Source organism: Chiloscyllium punctatum, chromosome 24 (genome assembly GCF_047496795.1).
Source record: "Chiloscyllium punctatum isolate Juve2018m chromosome 24, sChiPun1.3, whole genome shotgun sequence".
Classification (NCBI taxonomy): domain Eukaryota; kingdom Metazoa; phylum Chordata; class Chondrichthyes; order Orectolobiformes; family Hemiscylliidae; genus Chiloscyllium; species Chiloscyllium punctatum.
In genome coordinates this window covers 39383594-39398013 of record NC_092762.1, presented here as the reverse complement: position 1 = coordinate 39398013, position 14420 = coordinate 39383594, and the positions used below count along the sequence as shown (strand labels likewise).

Genomic DNA, 14420 nt, shown 5'->3' with positions numbered 1-14420 from the left:
TAGCTGCAAAGGAAATGAGTTGGTCTCAGTACAGAGAACCATATAACCAAGGAGTCCACAATATCATTATCCCAAAAATAATACAGTTCATCACTCTCTGCTGTCTGTCTCACTAAGTAATTAGGCAAGTAATGACAACAACATTCATTGTTGGGGTAACAGGATGTTGTTCATATGCTTGATCTTCTAAAAAGTTTTATGACATAGAAAATAGGTACAGGAGTAGGCTAATAGGCCCTTTGAGCCTGTGACGCCATTCAATATGATCATAGATGATTCTGAAATCTCAGTATCCCATTCCCGCTTTCTCTCCATACCCCTTGATTCCTTTAGCCACAAGAGCCACATACAGTTACCTCTTGAATATATCTAATGAATTGGCCCCAGCAGCCTTCTGTGGTAGGGAATTCCACAGGTTCACACACTGAGTGAAGAAATTCTTCCTCATTGTGATCCAGAATAGCTTGCCCCTTTTAGACTGTGATCCCAGGTTCTGGGCTTGCCCCAACATCAGGAACATTCTTCCTGCATCCAGCCTGTCCAGTCCAATCATGATTTAAATGTTTCTGAGATTCCCCCATCATTCTCCTAAATTCCAATGAGTACCAGCCCAGTCATTCCAATCTTTCTTCATATGTCAGTCCTGCCATCCCAGGAATCAGTCTGGTAACTCTTTGCTGGACTCCCTCAATAGCTGGAATGTCTTTCTTCAGACCAGGAGACCAAACCTGCACAAAATACTCAAGGTGTGGCCTTACCAAGCATTGTATAACTGCAACAAGACATCCCTACTTCAATATTCAAATCTTGTCACTATGAAGGCCAGTGTGTCATTAGCTTTCCTCACTGCCTGCTGCACCTACTTGCCAACCTTCAGCGACTGTTTCACCATGGCACCCAACGTCTCATTACACCTCACCTTTTCCTAAATTGACATCATTCAGATAGTAATCTGCCTTCCTTTTTTTTGCCACCACAGTGGATAACCTCCCATTTATCCACATTATGTAGCATTTGCCAAGTATTTGCCCATGCAGCCAGCCTGTCCAAGTCACCCTGCAGCCTCTTTGCATCCTCCTTACAGCACAAACTGACTCCCAGCTTAGTGTTGTCTGCAAATTTGGAGATATTGCATTCAATTTCTTTGTCCAAATCATTAATGTATATTGTGACCCTTGACTGTAAAATCCCTGAAATATCTAGAATTTTGTCTTTCTTTTAAATTCCAGTTGTGGGAATGCATCAAAGTTTGTGTTAGAAACATACCTAGTTGTGTATAATTATGAAATGTGAAACTGCATGTATGAACAATTTATTGATTGATAATGTAACCTTTGCCCAACAATCTTGATACAGGGGGGGTCCAAGCACATCTACACCTGGATCTATGAAACCAGGACCTCGTTTGGAACCCCATGAGGCCAGTAGTGGAGTCAAAACGGAAAAGCGGTTAGTGCGGACATGATACACTGTCTTGGCATCTTCTGTATGTTTTTCAGGTTTGAGCAGAAGATTTAGATAGATGATTTTACATAGCATTTGAGAGACTTTGGTATTCACTGCCAGATGTAATGATTAAAGCAAAGACAATGTCAACATTTAAGAATAAATTGGCCAAGTTGTATAAAAACTGCCATGACAAAAATGAGGTAGAGGGGCTAGAATACGGGTTTTGGGACTTTTGCTCATCGTGAAGGTTCGTATCAACATAGGCTGGTTGGTTAAACTGCCTCCTCTGTGCTGCTTCTGTGATAAATTACAGTATCTATAAAAAGAACTAATGACATCTAATGGCAGAATATTCATGCTGTTTCAGTCCTTGCTTCTAATTTTCCATCGTTTTTCTCATCTTCCCTCTTGCTCTCTCAATATTGAATCCTTGACTGGGATTATTCTTCTATACGTGACATATACCCTCCAGTATCTTTCAGCAGAATATTTCATTTCAAGCATGAGCTGTCGTCAACCAGTGTCAATGATTGCACTTCAATCTGATGTTAGCAGAAGGCAATCAGGAGTAAAGAGCAGTGACTCTTATACATCTCCTAACTGTGCTGAGGCCACTCAGAATATCCTTCACTCAAGAATCAGCTAAATCTACTTAGATTATAGCCAGAGCTTCCTGCTTTGTGGAATATAACCCTTCACTATTCATTTAGTTTTCAAAAAAAAGTAAATTATCCCGTTTTGAGGTGTTAATGAGTTGCCTGATGCCAGCTGACCACTGCACCCTTGGATGCACTAAGCTTTGTGAAATTTTCCAAACAAAATAAAAACTAGCTCCAAACACACATACTAAGGAGATGGTGAACGTTACTTTAGAATTATACTCTTTAGACACCCCCACCGCCCTTGGAGTAAGAAGGAAATTTGCTACAAATCTATCATGTATCTATAAAGAGATGTGCTGTGAGAATTGCAGCAGCAAAGTGAGTGTTGCCTTATTTGAGGAACCTGATGGAACATTATGTAGAACACCATCTGCAGGTTCCCCTCCCAAGCCTCTACCATCCTGACTTGGAAATATGCTGCCATGTTGTTGGGTCAAAATCTTGCAATTCCTTCCCTAAGGACATTGTGGGTCTACATACAGCACATGGACTGCAGTGGTTCGAGAAGGCAGCTCACCACCAACAATCTTCTCAAGGACAAGTAGGGATAGGCAATAAATGCTGGCCCAGCCAGTGACACCCATGTTCCATGAGTGAATTAAAAACAAAAACTGAGTCATTTTGTGTCTCTGGTGATTTTCTTTTTGTTTCCCTGTGTTTAACCAATGCTCTCAAGGCCACATTTAGTCTCTAATCTAATTGACCTAAGAAAGTGATGGTCTGTTTTCTTCCCAGAATCACTGGAGTCCTTGTTGTAGAATTTCTGAAATGATATTAGGTTATGTAATCCATATTGGCTCAGTGACAATGGGAGAACAATATAGATGTCTGAGTCAGGTGGGTGTGTGACGTGGTGATAGGGTTCCCCATATATAAATCTAAATACAGTGTGTGATATGCAATGATTGGATGCATTTCAATTCGCATTTACAAAAATGTCGATTGTAGTTTGACTGTCTTACTCTTGCTGAGTGAAGTGCTGGAGATGATAATTGTTGAAAAAAGTTCCGTAGAAGAAAAATAAAGCAATATCTAATCCAGAAAGTGACTCCTGCCATTTGTCCACAGCGGGCGATCAAAATCCCGGAGTCGGTCACGGAGCAGGCGTTCATCCTCTGGTTCAAGCTCAAGGTCTTCACGGTCCTCCCGCTCTTATTCCAGATCAAGGTCGCGGTCTCGATCCCGTTCACGTTCTCGTTCATATTCCGGTTCACATTCTAGGTAAGAGAAAACAAACCATACTGCTTAACTGCAGATGTGTTAACCAGGTTTTCCAGTACGTCCTGATTTTTCTCCACTGAGATGGTTTTGCCGCTGATCAATATTATTTTGTTTTCTGTTTTTGAAGTCTTAACTCGCATATTACTATGACACGCTTGAAATTTAAGATTTGAGTAACCAAGGTCTTTTCCCCAGGGTAGGGGAGCTCAAAACTATAGGAACTAGAATTTAAGGTGAGAGAGTAAAGATTTTAGAGGGACCTGAGGGGCAACATTTTCCACACACAGGGTAGTGCTCATGTGGAATGAGCTGCCAGAGGAAGTGACAAAGGTTGGTACAATTACAACATTTAAAAGACACTTGGACAGGTACATGGATAGGGAAGATTTAGAGGGATCTGGGCCAAAAGCAAGCAAATAGGGCCAGTTCAGTTCAATTGAGCCCTCCATTATCACCTGATGAAGGAGCGTCACTCCTAAAACTAGTGTGCTTCCAATTAAACCTGTTGGACTACAACCTGGTATTGTGTGATTTTTAACTTTGTACACCCCAGTCCAACACTGGCATCTCCAAATCAGGGCCAGTTCAGTTCAGGAAAACTGGTTGGCATGGGCAAATTAGGCCAAAGGGCTTGTTTCCGTGATGAATGATTCTGAATCTGTGACTCTTAAAATCTCCATAATATTATCTTCAGTCATAGCAGGTCAAGGTCATCTCGGAGCAGGTCTCGCTCACGCTCTCGCTCACGTTCACGATCCTTTTCACCAGGAAAGAGAAGAGTATCAAGGTCACGGAGCCAGACTCCACCGTAAGTTCATATAAATTAGCATGTTATCCTTTACAAAATGTTGCTGTGGTATAGGATAAACGTAAATGATTGGTAGGGAATGCGCTTTGAAGACCCATTGTGAATTTAATATAAATTGTAAGTCTTTATTTCAATGTTTCCCTTTCTGGGTCCAGACTTAATGTAGCAGAAAAGCTCAGTGGCAAGTTTATTTACCTTAGCCATATTGTGATGTTGAAAGTTTGAGGCGTGGCGTTTGCTTCTCAAGAACACTTACAGTATTGGATGATTATCTATTTGAGAGTCTGCTTATGAAATAAGTAAGGATTTAGATAGATAGTCACTGCAACCTAGCTGAGTAGGTGCTATATTCTGAAAGAACAGAAAAACTTGCCTTCATGATCTCGGGAGAAAGCACTTCCCAAGCAATTAAGCCCTTCTGAGTGTGGTGTCTGTTGTAGTGTAGAAAATTGGCCGTGACCAGCAGACCTGGGAACAGATTGTTAGCTTCTTTACTGTACAGAAAAGATTATGTGCGCGTCTATCTTATCCCTTCAAAGACTCCATTCTGCACCAAAACAAGGTTAGCATGGTTCTGAAATTCATTCCAGTTGTTGTAATGGAAGAAATAGAGTTATTTTGGGTTAAAATTGGCTCTTTTCATCCTTGGGGTTAAACTTTATTTTGCTTTTATTGGAGACATACTTCAAAATTGAATATTATCTTGATCTGACAGCTGAAGGTTTTCAGTGTTGAAGCTAGAGTTTTCACCCCAGGATGGTCCTCATTCTTTGCAGTGGATATTCATTATTTTGATAACACACAGTCTCTTACCGATTTAATGTCAAGCTTACATTAAAATAGTAACCTAAGCCACCAGAAACTGCAGAATGAACCACAAGACATTGAGAAAACATTCTTTATTAGGAAGCTCTTGCTTGAGTTGTTAAAGAGCAGAATTTAGACCAGGTTGAAAGTTGAATGAGAAGTCATAACTGGTGGTACGGACCTTTCCAAGCTCCCTTGGAATAGTTTGGAAATGAGACATCAGGACTAGTATTCAGATGGGAGGCAGCTCTCCCCCAGTTTTGGGGTCAAATTCATTTACCAACTTATCTAAATTAAATTGAACAACTGGTTTTGGAGGAGGCAATTATTCCTGAAGGGAAGTTTTTGGTCTGAGGTGTCACTGTGATGATCAGGTTCTCCTGAAAAGAACTCCCGAGATCGAGGTGTATTGTGGAGAAATGGCATTGTACCCAGAGAGGGAGAGAAGATCATTTTGTTGGCCTTCAGTCTGTCTCCAGGTCTCAACGGGATGAGAGGAAAAGGAGGGAGGGAAAGAGAGACACAAAATGTACAGAGATTAAGAAACCTACAGAACCAAGAGAATCTGAGAGTTTCAGGAGGAGAAAGAAAGAAAAGGTTGGCAAGAGATTTTTTTTCCTTTATTTGTTCACGGGATATGGGTATCGCTGGCTAGACCAGCATTTGTTGCCCATCCCTAATGGCCCTTGAAGGGTGAATGTGATCCACACAAAGTGAGACAGAGGGGGTAAAAGGCAAAATTAAATTGGAGACAGACAGTGAAAGGAAAAAAAAAATTTCCTTTTGTCTCACCTGTATTTCTAAAATAAACTAACACTGCTCATTTCCGAGCTTAATGCGAGGTCAAGATTCTTGCATGTCTCTGCCTCCCTGAAATGTGAGTTTGCTGTTGACATTTCCTGAGGTGTATGTAACGGTGAATGACAACAGTGGACTTTAGCTCACTCCTAGTGGAGCCAACCAGTGACAAAGTGGACCCCTGCAATAATTTTTGCAGCATAAAAATTGATAACGATGTTGAGCTTTTACTGGTTTTCATGTGTTAAAGAATGGTGGCTGTCACATCTACCTGCAGATCTTAGCCAAATGGTAGACCCTCTGGTTACATCCATGAGCCTGAATGGCTTCATGTTCTGCAGCCCTATTTTGTCCAGGTAGCTGCTTCTGTTTTGGTACATCTACCTCTTAAACTGCTTTATATTTGTCCAGTCACATAACTATGTTCTAATCACAATCTCAGACTAAAACTCCTCTCTCTAATATTCCCAAATAATTGAAGTGACTGTTTTAAAACATTTATGTTTGTTTAATTCCCAGCCGACATCATCTCTGATGTAGTTTGAGGCACTTGCCTTTTAATATGAGTCTTGCTGCAATTTTATTTATCATTAATCACCTTGAGTCAGTTTTTTTTTCCCCCTTAATTAGTAGCTTGTACCCAATTTTTATTTGTTGTCACTCCTCCACTGTTGTAAGATCACCTGCGTCATCAGCAAAGCTCAGCACAGTTGAGGTTGTGCATTGGTGTTTTCCAGACCTTGGCAACTCTCAAATGACATCAGCCTTTTCTCCAAAAATTGGTCAACATAAGATAGGCATCTGATCCTAGATCTAAAATTACTGCAGAATCCAGCTGTTTGCTGTTCTGTTTCACAAAAGCAAAAGGTCCTTGCAAATTGTTCCAGCTGTTGCTCAAGGATTGCCTGTGGGAATCTCTGCTTTAGGATTAATTTATTGACATCTGTTTTTATTTAGTTCCACAACAGGACTTGGAGGTGGTCCTGTCACCCTCACTCCTGATCAGAGACTAGGGGAAGAAAACAAAGGACACCAGCTGTTAATGAAGATGGGTATGGTTGCTTTTTCTGCTTCTAGTCATGTTTTTCAAAGTAATTCTATTTAAGATACTTGGTGTGTCATGTTATTTCCTCTAAGCCAAATGGGTGGCTGGGGATTTTTACCAAAATAATTAGTTTGGCAGGATAGTGTTACAAAGCAAAACATTGGTCTTGCATTGTAGTTTGTATTCAATGAAGCTTTTGTAATTTATAGTTGAGTGGTTTTGAAGTCGCTTTTGCTTAGTGGATGCACAAGACTGAACAGTGGTAACACCCTGGGATGTTCAAGTCTTATGTCATCATAGCTGACGTTGGTACAACTGAAATAGCAATATCTTATAGCAATGCCAATGTGAAATTTTTAAAAAACCATTTTGGATAATTGAGAGAGACTTAAAGCCAATGTCTGGTAAAGTTAGCTAACTTAACAGATTTAACCAGAGAAATGCAAATAGTCAAACTCACTGAGCAAGAAATACTAACACCAGTGTTAATTCAAGGCTTCAGCATGTGATATCTAGAGTTCCTGTGACACCATGTGGACTCCCACTGACTGTGTATTTAGTAAAAAAATCATTTTGCTTGTGTTGGTTTGTTCTAGGCTGGAGTGGGTCAGGAGGTCTCGGGGCAAAGGAACAGGGCATTCAAGACCCAATCAAAGGAGGAGAGATTCGTGATAAGTGGGACCAGTATAAGGGCGTGGGTGTTCCACTTGACGACCCCTATGAGAATTATCGAAGAAATAAGAGTTACTCTTTCATAGCTCGCATGAAAGCAAGAGATGAAAGTAAGTTGCGTGAATTAATCCAGTCTGGGTATGTCACTCCAAGTTGATACTTATGCTGTTTTATAATTAGAGTTGTGCCTCTTGATGTACAGGATCTGATCATTGATAGTGAAAGTTTGCAAATGCATGGAATAAGTAGAGCTTGGAGCTCTCTTTTAAGCTGGGCGAACAGCTTTTTTTTAAAAGCTAAAAGTACCGTAGCTGTCACTTCTGCTGTTGAATTACTTGGTCCCTGGTGTACACTAGAGAACGAAACACCTGTGCAATGGAAACAGTTTCCATGTTCATTTTTATCTATCCATTACGCAGATCTTACCCATTCATTTTACATACATGATTATCAAATTATTACAAATATCATGCTAAATATTATAATAAACAGGATTCAAAACCTACCTTTGCTGACATCCTTCCATATATAAAGAATCATCACCTAAACTTACAACATCTTAGATGTCCAATTTTATGTACTTCAGTACTTTAACTTCAATAACCCGATGCCAGGATGTTTCATGCAGCTTTATTGCAGAACATGTGTCAAAACTTTGAATTAAAGTTTTCAATTGGTAGTAACATGGTGTATGTTTTTGCTGTTCTGTGCCATACCAACCCTGTGATGGACCATGTTTGGAACCTGTTCTTCATTGCATCTTCTGTGTGCATTCCAAAGACTGGGTCCTTCTCACAAGCATGTCATGTCTGAACATTTAGTCCCAAAATCAATACAGCATTTGGTGCCTCATACAAGGCATTTCTACCCTTCCAAGTTCTCTCCCCTAACATCAGAGTTTTTTTGATTAGAATCACTTTGAATGTTCCCGACATGTCAGGTAGTGACAGGCTACTAATAAGAGACAAAAAAACCACCAATGTTGCACTTACTTTTATTTCAAATTTGAACTCCTCTCAAATGTGAACTGTTAAGCTAAGCCTTTACTTTTCCCAAGTGATTGAACAGCAGCTCAAAGCAATGCGTCCTGATATTGTAAACAAACGATGTCTCACCTCAATGGTTTTTATGTAACTCCCAGGGCTCCCCTATCCTTCAGTTCTGATGTGTTAAATTGTTGCTTCAGTCATGGCTTCGGGGAGGTTTGTTGGTAACTGTTATGTTACAGAACAGGAACATGGCATATTTAGTAAAGTTAACCTGAAATTAACTGTCATATTCAGGGCAATGGAAATATTCAAGATGCAGCTTGAATGCATTAATCATTTCTCCAAATATAAGTTCTTCCATCGTGGTTAACAAATAATTACGGTATTAGAATATTTGTTTTGCTTTTTAATATTTTTCTGTTTATTGCAGTGAAGAAAGAAATACAGGAGCAGCCACCCCCAGAGTGAAGCATGCTTAAGATGATGAAGTTGTGTTTGTTCTGCTTCAGATGGTGACATCACTCCCATAATCCAATAATAAGGACTTAGAAACCCAAGCTACTTCCTGCTGGACTGATCAATCAAAGGGGGGGGGGGGGGCCTCAAAGCCGAGTATTTCAGGGCTGGGACATGAGCAGAGGATTAAATCCCTATTGAATCTTCATGTAGATTGAATATACTGTAATTTCATTTTCACATGGGGTATCTGCTTATACAATGATGTGTTTTTCCCAGTGTATTTTTTTTAGGTGAAGCAGTGCAAAGTTGTAGGCATCAATGATAGGCTGAGAATTTTTATACTGACAAATTGTAAATGTTTGTGTTGGCCTAAATTGGACATTTTGACTGTCTCCTCTCTTGTGTAGTAAGGAAAGAATCTGAAGTCTTGAAGTATTTTCACTTGTCCTTTTATGTTTGGTTATTGAGAGATGTGCCTGGATTGTTAACACACTCTTGTTTGATCAGTCACTAGACTAGACCTAATGTGAACTTTTGTGAACCATTTTAACCTGTTCATCTGAACTGCAGGAGTAAAGTTTCTCAATCAGTAATTCTTTAATTAAATGCATTCTGTTTATTGTGGCCATCTCCAATTTGGTCACCAGTGTTCCTGTCACTCCACATTCTGCTCATGTAGACAACAACAACTTGATCGCCTTTAAAATTATGAAACATTCAAGGTATTTCACTGGTGTGATATAAAGGAAAATTTGATGCTGAGTCTCATGAGATGTAATGACGAGACTAAAAAATTGGACAAAGGTGTAGCTTTTGAGGAGGAGAGTGTGTTAGAGACATAAAGAGACTTAGCAAGGGGATTGTAAAACTTAATGCTCAGGTATCTGAAAGCTTAGCTGCTAACACAATCCAGATGAGCAACACATTTTTCAACACAATACTGTGCGATCAGTGTTCTGACTCTTGTATTACCTTAGCATTGATTTGAGTAGATGCCTGTCGTAATGATTATACCCACATTCCTCTCTACTATCTCATTTTCACCCATGAATGTGTGAAGCAAGTCGATTTTGCTAGACATCTAACACTGGCATTAGCGGCGTTAGTACAGCTAATGGAGGAGTTTGAAAACTGTCACAGTATTATCGTTGTCTTCAACCTGCCAGTAAGAAATCACAGTCAATTAAATGGCCTTTAATAATTTCATAATTTTGATATTGCTTTGATACAATTTTCTCCAGCCCAAAAGGTCACCCTTACAAAACAAAACAAAGGATTTAATACAGATTATTTCTCTATCCTCATGGAAAAGTGTGAACCATGTAGTCATCCCAGTACACTGATATACAGTACACAAGCTATGTTTGATGTCAGCAAGATAACTGTTACCCATTGATCTTTGTTACCTTCTGCCATTGACATTCATCCTGCAGAAATCAGTTTCTTTCTGACATTTGAAATACTTGTTCATTTTGCAATGAGGACCCAAGATTTTGGGCTTACATTATATTTCCCACTCCAACCCCATGAAATGTGTATTTCTGTCCCCTTGAGCAAATGTAGTAGGACCAACAATTTCCTTTGATATTAAGTAAAGGGCCCAATTTCAAAGAGTGCAGTTTTGACCAGGACTAACTTGGAATAAAATTCATGTCTATTCAACTGAATTTTCCTGGAGAAAGTTCTCACTGGTGTATGGTATGTCCATGTCATGGTTATAATTTTATAAAGCATCTGCAGCGTACAAAGCAGGCCATTCAGCGTACTTCTCCATATGATTCTCCTCACACACCCTTCACTATCTAATCCCTTGAGAGTATCCTTTCATTTATTTTTCCCTCAAACCTACAACGTAAATGAACATGCTGTTTATTTCAACTACATATTCTTTGCACTCCACAGTTCAGAAGAACTCCACACTTCTCAGCTCAGTTAGCAAACTTATATCTAGAGCCTCAACCTGAGCTATAAATCTTCTCAAAACTCGCTAAGTTCAGAAGAAGTTACTCCAAAGACTTAAATTGCACTTGGAAGTTGTCCAGTTTCTATTGCTGAAGAGGGGATTTCCAAGTGGTTTAAGGAGGTATCAAGTAGGGTAGATAAAAGGGAGCCAGTCAATATAATATATTTGGATTTTCATAAGGCATTCAATAAGGTACAACATATGAGGCTACTTAACAAGAGGAGCACGTGAAGTTGGGATCACATATTAGCTGTGATTGAGGATTGGGTAATTAATGTATGTCAGAGTTGTGAAAAGGATGGTGATTTCAGGATGGCAACCTGTAACTAGTGGTAATTCTACAGAGATCAGTGCTTATTTACAAAACATATCAATGATTTGGAAGAGGAAAGTGAATACTATAATCAAGTTTGCATTTGGCTAAAAAGATATGCGTTGAGGCTGACTGCAGAGGGATGTAGACAGGTTTAATGACCACAGATTCTGGCAGAAACATAATGTGGGAAATCTGAGGTTATGTACTTTGGCAGGAAGAATAGAGGAACTGAATAGTATTTAAACGGAGATTGACTGTAGGCAACTGCAGCACATGGATTTGGGGGTCTTCATGCACGAATTACAAAATGTTAGCATCCAAGTTCAGCAGCTAATACGGAAGGCAAATGGATTAGCTTTTATTTCCAAGGGAATGGATTATCAAAATGGGGAGGTCTTGCTGAAACTATACAAGGCACTTACCAAAATTGTGAACAGTTCTTTTGGATGCAGTCTAGAGAAAGTCCATGAGGTTGATACTGGGAATGGAGTGAATTTCTTATAAAGAGTTTAGAAGAACAAGAGGAGCACTTATTGAAACCAGTTCCTTGGGCTTGGCTGTGTAGATGCAGCAAGTTGTTTTTTCCTGATTGGAGTCTCAAGGACCAGAGGGTAAAATCGGAGTAAGGGGTTGCCCGTTTAAGACAAAGATGAGAAATGCTCTTCTTAGAGGGTAATGGATCTGGGATACATTACTACAGGGGGCTGGGTTGTTAAGTATATTCAAGCTGAGAGACATTTTAAAGCAGTAAGTACAAGGGTAAAAGGCAGGAAAATTTGAGTTGAGGATTATCAGATCAGCTATGATCTCATTAAATGCCAGAACAAATTTGATGGGTTGAATGGCCTGCTTTTGCTCATACATCTCATGGCATTCGGTAACTGAGCTAAGACGACCTCAAAGGCACAATGACGATTGCTAACATAATCTGGTTCATTGATGGGACTTGGAGAGGGGTCAATGGGTATTTCCTTTCTGATTGTCATCCCTGCAATTCTGCTGCTTGATAGGCTGGTCCTACTTGGGTTAAACCAGAGGAGTTTTTAACCTAACAAATTCCACTGTCAAAACATCTGGGTGTTTGACATCGACAAGAAGCTTGTCCTCGATATGTGGTTGCTGATTCGTTTCTCTCTGAATGAAAATGCTGGAGATGGAGTAGGTCTACCAGCACATGACAGAAAGAAATAGGTTAAGATAGAAAATCTGTGCCCTTCAACAGTATCTGATTATGCTAGTCCTGAATATTTCTAATATTTTGATGTTATATTTCCAGCATTTGGACAATGTTGCTTTTGAATTTCTATATGAGTACAGCTCCAGAAAATGACCTGCTCTTAATGCTGCTATTGCAGGGCCTCTCCCACAATGTCTTTCAAGGTGTTTTGGGAATTTGTGGAATTTTCATCTCTCTCTCACATACGCACACACACACCCTTTGTAGAAAATGCATCCACAGGATGAGGGCAGTGCTACCTAGGCCAGCACTTATTGTACATCTAATTTCCCAGAGGGCAGTTAAGTGTGAACCACATGTGTGTGGGTCTGGAGTCACATGTGGCTATACCTGGTAGTGTGGGAAAATGTGAAGTCATTCACTTTGATAAGAAGAATAGAGGCATACACTACTATCTAAATGGGGACAAAATTCAGAAATCTGAAGTGCAGAGACTTAGGGGTCCTAGTCCAGGATTCTCTTAAGGTTACCTTGCAGGTTGAGTGGGTTGTCAGGAAGGTAAAGGCAATATCGGCATTTGTTTTGAGAGGATTAAAATGTCGATGTAGGGATGTACTTCTAAAGCTCTATAAGGCTATGGTCAGATCACATTTAGAATATTGTGAGCAATTTTGGATTCCATATCTCAGAAAATATGTACTGGCCCTGGAGTGGGTCTGCGAGAATGATCCCAGGAATGAAAGGCTTAGCATATGAGGTCCATTTGTCTGTACTGGATGGAGTTTAGTACGATGAAGGGGGATCTAATTGAAACTTACACTCCACCCAGGCCTTTCAGTATTCTATATGTTGGGACGATGTTTCCATTAGCAGGAGAGACTAGGGCCCGAGGGCACAGCCTTAAAGTAAAGGAACGACCCTTTAGAATAGAGATGAAGAGAAATGTCCTCAGCCAGACAGTTGTGAATCAATGGAATTCATTGCCGTAGAACGCTATCAAGGCCAGGTCATTGAATATATTTAAGACTGAGCTGGATAGGTTCTTGATTGTTAAGGGGATCAAAGGTGGGAGATTGAGGTTAAGAAACTTATCAGCCATGACTGAGTGGCAGAGCAGACTCGATGGACCCAATGGCCTGATTTTTATCCTATGATCTTGGATGGCAGTTTCCTTCCTTAAAGGACGAGGTGAGTTTTTCTGAAAGTTGGTTCACGGTCATCAGTTGAATTCAAATTCCACCATCTGCCATGGCAGGATTCAAACCGGGTCCTCAGGACATTATTTGTGTCTCCGGATTAATAGTTCAGTGATAATACTGCTAGACCGTCACCTCCTGGTGTGTGCGCATCTTTGGAGGAAGCCTTTTTCCAGCACATCAATACAGATGGCCAACTATTTTCCCAAGTGAAATCTGTTCAACTTGGAATAGACCAATGATCAAACGTGGGAACTTCAACACAGCACAAATGAATGTCAAGAAGCAAACCACTGAAAAAGAGGGTGGTAGCGATTGCTCACAACATCAATGGCTTGGAAGAAATTGTAAAAAAATGGTGGACAATAAGGTGATCAGTGCTTCATTGATGACCACAGAGGAATAGAAGATTTAGCAATTTACCCATTGACTGAATCACTAAGGTACCCATGATGTTCTGTTTTGTAGCTAGCACCAGGTTGTGATCTTTGGTCTCACTGATGGATAACAAGAATAAGCTGTCACAGCTCTACTACAGGTTTGGTGTGGAGAGATACAAAGGAATGCTGGCTAAATGAAGGACAGAATGTCTTCTTTTTTTTATATTTGAAAAAGTTTGGGAGTTCTGTCTTAAAGAAATGTATTGTGAGCTGTATTACAGCTGTGAGCTAGAAGGTCAAAAACATCAAATAAAGGGAAAGATCATTCCATCAGAACCGTTTATATGTGTAGCAGATTATATTGGTTCTTACCTCTCTAACTCAACTTATGATGATTTTCCTTATTTGGGTGTAACTGAGAGAACGAGCAGGATGTTTCCATCTTTGGACTAAGTCTGAAAGTGGGAGAGTTCCCAGG

At 40.0% G+C, this 14420-nt stretch overlaps 1 protein-coding gene across 4 annotated transcripts in view; it reads left to right on the top strand.

Moving 5' to 3' along the window:
- cherp (calcium homeostasis endoplasmic reticulum protein) overlaps positions 1-9516 on the top strand; it is a 68059-nt gene extending 58543 nt beyond the window's left edge. For 2 of the 4 annotated variants that reach the window (XM_072593667.1, XM_072593665.1), the window contains exons 14-20: positions 1357-1449; positions 3180-3332; positions 4027-4140; positions 5416-5544; positions 6703-6797; positions 7387-7572; positions 8887-9516. In XM_072593667.1, coding sequence (XP_072449768.1) covers positions 1357-1449; positions 3180-3332; positions 4027-4140; positions 5416-5544; positions 6703-6797; positions 7387-7572; positions 8887-8930 — 814 coding nt within the window. In that variant the 3' untranslated portion in view covers positions 8931-9516. Of the gene's footprint in view, positions 1-1356; positions 1450-3179; positions 3333-4026; positions 4141-5415; positions 5545-6702; positions 6798-7386; positions 7573-8881 lie in introns of all 4 variants that reach the window. The other 2 variants (XM_072593666.1, XM_072593668.1) reach the window with 2 other exon arrangements.
- Positions 9517-14420: the final 4904 nt, after the last annotated feature.